The 6,153-nt window shown below is 45.8% G+C and overlaps 1 protein-coding gene across 1 annotated transcript; it reads left to right on the top strand.

The window, feature by feature from the left end:
- The first annotated feature begins 222 nt into the window (after positions 1-222).
- Positions 223-2,971, top strand: LOC104671009. Its single transcript, XM_030926551.1, has one exon. It carries the CDS (start codon positions 505-507, stop codon positions 880-882), a length of 378 nt encoding a protein of 125 aa, XP_030782411.1. The 5' UTR covers positions 223-504; the 3' UTR covers positions 883-2,971.
- Positions 2,972-6,153: the final 3,182 nt, after the last annotated feature.

Below are 6,153 nucleotides of genomic sequence, written 5' to 3'. Positions count from 1 at the left end.
CTTCCTTCCTTCCTTCCTTCCTTCCTTCCTTCCTTCCTTCCTTCCTTCCTTCCTTCCTTCCTTCCTTCCTTCCTTCCTTCCTTCCTTCCTTCCTTTCTTTCTTTCTTTCTTTCTTTCTTTCTTTCTTTCTTTCTTTCTTTCTTTCTTTCTTCTTTCTTTCTTTCTTTTTTGAGATGGAGTCTTGCTCTGTCACCCAGGCTGGAGTGCAGTGGCGCCATCTCTGCTCACTGCAACCTCCGCCTCCAGGGTTTCCGCCATTCTCCTGCCTCAGCCTCCCGAGTAGCTGGGACTACAGGCACCCGCCATCACATCCGGCTAATTTTTTTGTATTTTTAGTAGAGACAGGGTTTCACCGTGTTAGCCAGGATGGTCTCGATCTCCTGACCTCGTGATCCGCCCGCCTCAGCCTCCTCAAGTGCTGGGATTACAGGCGTGAGCCACCGCGCCCGGCCGGTACTCCGAAGCCGTCAGATCGGCGACCTGAGCGCTGTAGCCATCGAGAAAATGCAGGCACCGAGCCAGGAGCAGTGCCGCAACCAAGAGATCTCAGCTTGGCGACATGGCTGCGTCTGGAGCCTGCGAGGGACGCCAGCCGGTGGGGTTGTCAAGGAGAACATTCTTTACGTCTCAGCCAACGGCACTGTCACCAAGAAACCGTCGTCTCTGAGAAAAAAAGGGACGTTTGGCAGCCGAGAAAGTCTGTACAAGTGCTGTGACAGAAAGACCGCCGGCTCCACGCAGCTGGCAAAAGTCAACGTGAACGCCGGGTGCTGCGACCATGACCCCGGCACTGGAGGACGTGGGATGGAGAATGGGACACACGGAGCAAGAAGGGAATCGTTTCATTCAGACCAACTAGTGTCGCCGCCACCAGAAAACTGACCGGCCAGTGCTGCCAATGAAGTGAGTGTGAGAAACCGATGATTGGTGGGAGGAGCAGCACTGGGCGCTGGACCCGCTAGTGTGAGAATCTGGCGGCGCTAGGACCTTTCAAGCACGGGCACGAGGCGAAAGCCAGCGCTGTTGCCAAAGACAAATGCCCGTTCTTTTGGGCACCATCAACGGTGCAGCCAGCGGTCACTCCCAGGCTCTGAGAAACTGGAGATGTCAGCCACAAACCCTCCGTTCAGGGAAAGGTGCGGCGCCGTGACGGATCGACTGGCACTGGGTGGAACATTCTGTTGTGGCCTAGTGACTAGAACATAAAAACGAAAACGGAACACAAAACTACTGCTGGCATTACTCCTACTCTCCCCGCTCAAGTCAGTGGCTTCAGGGTTACGAAAACCTGTATTTTTCTTGGCTGTGCCATGATCCGTAATTACTGAGGGCCCCAGCGACCCACCCAGTGTGATTCGCAGAAGGAAATGAGCTGGAATAAGGACCGTGAATGGGGCGGATGTGGTTCTTCCTGGCAGAGAGCCAAAGCTGTGCAGGTGGCAAACAGCTTTACACTGCAGGAAACTGCTCTTCCAATGGCCGTGGCTGGGTCCTTCCACACCATCCCTCTGCTCTAGACCTTTGTCCCCCTTCAGAGCCATCAGAGATTCTAGGGGAACCATCGACAACCGCATCTCTTCGAAACTTGGAAACTCTAGGTCCAAGATCTCCGTGGAGAATGAAAGGCACAGTGTCGCCTGACCCAGGCATCAGGCTTGCCCCGCACAAGTCCCTCCCCTACTGGATGGAACTCTGTGGCAATCGCTCCTTATTCTGATGGTTCACTCTGTCAGATATCCTTTATATTTGGGGATAGTAGTTCAAAAACAGCCGGGGAGAAAAATGGGCTGAAAGACTCCAGCGTTGGATGTAGAATTGACAGCGAGACATACACCTCCTCTCTTAGCCCAGAGAAAAGCTCAAGTTGTGGTTCTCTGTCTCTAGCAGCATGATCTTCAAAATGCATCATTGATTTCTTTCTGTCTTCTGGAAAAGGCAATGCAGATGTACTTGTAAGTGCTCAAATCCTCCATCTCCTCATTTTCAATCAGACTGAGGCCTATTTTTTTTTTTATGTGAGAAGAAATATGGAACTGCCACTGCTCAGTAGGACAATGTCCTTTCCCACAAGCATTTATATTTTAATAAAAAATCTGCACTTTGTGAGTTAAGCCCTCTCAAAGAGACCTACAGACTCTGCCACGAGCATCTCCATCCACACTCATCGCCCATTTTCACCACTGCTGCTCCGGTGCAAACCAAACTATCCTTTCCCTGGGGGATCCTAGGTAGAGACCATGCCAGGACAAAGGAAGAGATATGCCCTGCCTGATAAGGAAATCCATTTTGGCCTTGTAATTCTCACCCTCTCTCAAGATATTTGCCTCAATATCTCCTTACCCCATCTTTAGCTAGCCAAAACATTCACTGGTATTTGAGGCCCTTCCAATTCCCTCCTGGTTTTGTGGATGGGAGAATAAAGAAAAAACTGCACTGTTCCCACCCACATAGTTACAGCTACTTTATCAAATAGAAGAGCAGTCTGGAGCCATTGCAAAGCAAAATACCTGCCGTAACTCCTCTCTTCTTATTGATTCCAGCTTTTCATCTTAGCAAAAAAGTTGCAATCAGCACCCCCTAGATGGAAGGAATAACCTGTCTTAATGGGAGTCCGTAGGAGGCTGCAGGCTGCTCCCCTACAGAGACTGACATCAAGGTAGTTGCAGAATTCAGATTCTAATTCCAGTGTGGTTGGAGGCGGGGTGGATTCCAGGGAGGTCAGGAAGAGGTGAAGTACAGAATTGAGCTCCTTTGGAGAAGGTCATAGGAACTTTGCAGTATGACAATGGCTGGATATTGGGTAGAATTGGAGCAGGCTGGCAATGGCAGTTTCGTGTGGGTGGTAGGACCTAGGATTCAAACTTGAGGGCAAGTTGTGGAGCACATACGACAAATGATGTAGAGCCTTTCCTATTTCCCTTCCTGGTGTGTCATCCAAAACAATAAATAATAAAGAATTAAGAAAGACTGATATTTTTGTTCAATTTCATGAAGAAAAATCTCATCAAACTAAGAGAACTATAATGACACATCTTGTTAGAATATTGTTAACCGAATGAAAGTGACACAAAACAGAAAAACGGTGGGGGGTGGGAGGGATGAAAGAAAGAAAAAGTCCCTAACACTCAGGTGGTGTGTACAGGTGAATCTTCTGGTCAGTTGGTATGTTGCAGAAAGCTGGGCAACTAATAAATTAGGAGGCAGGAATTCATATTAATACTTTCCTGATATAGAGAAACTCTTGGTTTTAACAATCCACTTCTTTGTCAGGTATTGGTTCTTGATTTTAGACTCAGAAAAGATGGTAACAGTTATAACTGTAGTAGAGCAGGTGAAAACAAAGACCGTGGAGCAGTCTAGACAGAAAGTGAAAGGTAAAAATGTCCCAGGGTAAGTAATCTAGAGAAGAAAGTGAAGAATTCTGCTTGGTGCCAACGGAGGGCTCCACCATGTCCCTGGTTCACCTAAAAAAAATGAACCATTTGCCATTGGTCTCTGGGATTGAAGATTCCCCCTCCTGATTTCCTGCCTGTCCTAAGCTTACCTGTAACTTACAGGGTTTTGTGGGGGTTTTCTTTGTTTTGTGGAACACTCTACAAATGTTTGATAGATTTTAAACCTCACGATCCACTAGACCCTGCAGGGTACAGTGGAGCCGTGTGACTACCACTCCAATGCACCTCCACACATGTTCTTCCTCACAGTTCCTCCACAGAATTTCTTCTTCCTAATTCCATTTGCTGCAGTAATTAGGGGCTGTATTCACTGACAAGTTCCAAGAGTTTACCCAATTTTGGTGACCGATAAACTCTTGACTAACAATTACATGTGTGTGTCTATCTTTCCTGTAGGAGGAAATCAGTGGTGCTTCAGGATATTGTGAATTTGGGCTTCTGAAAGCAGAATTCTGATTTAACAGTATAATGGAATTCATTAATGTCATGGTGCTCATTTGAACCAATAAGCAGCCTTGTGAGAGGAATCTGCTTTTCCTCAAATCTGAAGAACACCAGGAGAATCTTTCTGGATGGAGTTGCCAGGAATCCTTTGCTGAGGAAAGTGAAAGGGAAGCTGCAATTTCTCCTGGGAAGGGGGGATGCTGATGTAGAGGGTGATAAGTATATGCCATGAAGCATTCAGTCACCTGGTTAGATTTAGAGTTAGAGAGGAAGCAAGGAAGCAAGAAATGATAAAATTTATTCTAAGATAAAATTTGTGAATTTTGCATGTGTGTGTGTATAAATATATATATATATATATGATGACAAACATATATATATGTTTGTCATTAACCAAGATCAGGAATCTTCAAGTTGAGTAAGACTGGATTTAGAATTGTCTGGGGGCTTTCAAAAGAGTCATTTAGTAAATAAGAAATAATCCAGGCCTGCAGCATCAGAGTCTGAGCTGTGGGTATAGGTTTGTGTGAATTTGGGCATGGCGGCTCAGGTCTGTAATCCCAGCACTTTGGGAGGCTGAAGTTGAGGATTGCTTGAGCTCCGGAGTCTGAGACCACTCTGGGTAACATGGGGAGACCCCATCTCTACAATAAATAAAAAATATTAACCCAAGGTGGTGGCATGCACCTTGCTGCCAGCTACTGTGGAGGCTGAGGTGAGAGGATTGTTTAAGTCTAGGAGGTTGAGACTGCAGTGAGCCCTGTTTGTGGCACTGCACTCCTGCCTGGTCCACAGAGGGAGACTCTGTCTGAAGGTGGGGAAATAAAAGATTTGTGTAAATTTGGTCCTGCTTTGTATTTCAAAATAAGAAAGTAGATATATGAATATATGGCATAAAAGGTCCAGATACTGGACCCCAGTGAACTCAATTGTTTTCAAGGTCTGCCTTTAACCTTGCTAGGCTGAAGAATCTGGAATGGCTCAGATGTTTCCAGTGCAGCTATAACTTTTGCCTCCTTACGAGTAAGACTATGGAGGACTTGAGTATACTCAGAGTGTATCTGAGAGGTATCTGCTTCCAGAATGAATTAGAATTCCTGGATTTGAGTTATAATCATATGGCTGTTAAGGGGTTATTGAAGACATGGTTCTTAAGTTCACAATATTGAATTCAGGTGAATATTATAAACATTTGTAAGTTGGATTATATTATGGAAGCACTTGGTAAAAATTGCCATGCAGGGATAAATGTAGGAAGGGGATTGCAGAGTCTGATATCTAAAAAATAAGTGGAGCAGCATTTGGAAACCCCTGTTCATATTTCCGATCTCTTTTTTCTCATTAGAACCTAACAGATATCCTGTAATCCCTATTTTTGAAAAAATTTATTTAAAAACTCAGCAAACATTAATGGAGATATTCCAAGAGCCAGGCTCCTGGTTCCAAGACCCCACTCAGAGGACTAAGCTCAAATCTAATAAGATGTGTAGGCTTGGGGCCAATGGGGTGAGGGGATATCCACAGGAGGGCCAATCAAACAAGACCTCAGACTCATGAACCTCAAATGTAGATGTTAGATTTTTCCTCCAATTGAGATTGTAAGTACAGCCACAGAGTTTCACGGATGCGATGAAAATGGTCATGTCTCAACTTTTAACCTGTGCTCAATTAGAGGAACTGATTGCCTATGGCATAGTGTCATCCAATAAAATGGTTTTTTTGTTGTCTACTCTTGTAGTTAGTACAGTGATAGCACATTGGACTTTTGTGTTAAAAGAAGTCATTTGTTATCCCAGCACTTTGGGAGGCCGAGGCGGGCAGATCACCTGAGGTCAGGAGTCCAAGACCAGCCTTACCAACATGATGAAAACCCATCTCTACTAAATTAGCCAGGCACGGTGGTGCATACCTGTAATCTCAGCTACTCAGGAGGCTGAGGCAGGAGAATCGCTGGAATCGGGAGGCAGTGATTGCAGTGAGTTGAAATTGTGCCACTGCAGTCCAGCCTGGGCAACAAGAGCAAAACTGTGTCTCAAAAAAAAAAAAAAAAAAGAAAGAAAAAGAAAGAAAAAGACCAGGTGCGGTGGCTCACGCCTGTTATCCCAGCACTTTGGGAGGCCGAGGCGGGCAGATCACGAGGTCAGGAGATCCAGACCATCCTGGCTAACAGTGTGAAACTCCATCTCTACTAAAAAGACAAAAAAATTAGCCGGGCCTGGTGGCAGGTGCCTGCAGTCCCAGCTACTTGGGAGGC

Source organism: Rhinopithecus roxellana, unplaced genomic scaffold (assembly GCF_007565055.1).
Source record: "Rhinopithecus roxellana isolate Shanxi Qingling unplaced genomic scaffold, ASM756505v1 contig5104, whole genome shotgun sequence".
Lineage (NCBI taxonomy): Eukaryota > Metazoa > Chordata > Mammalia > Primates > Cercopithecidae > Rhinopithecus > Rhinopithecus roxellana.
This window is presented reverse-complemented; position numbering and strand designations above follow the sequence as displayed.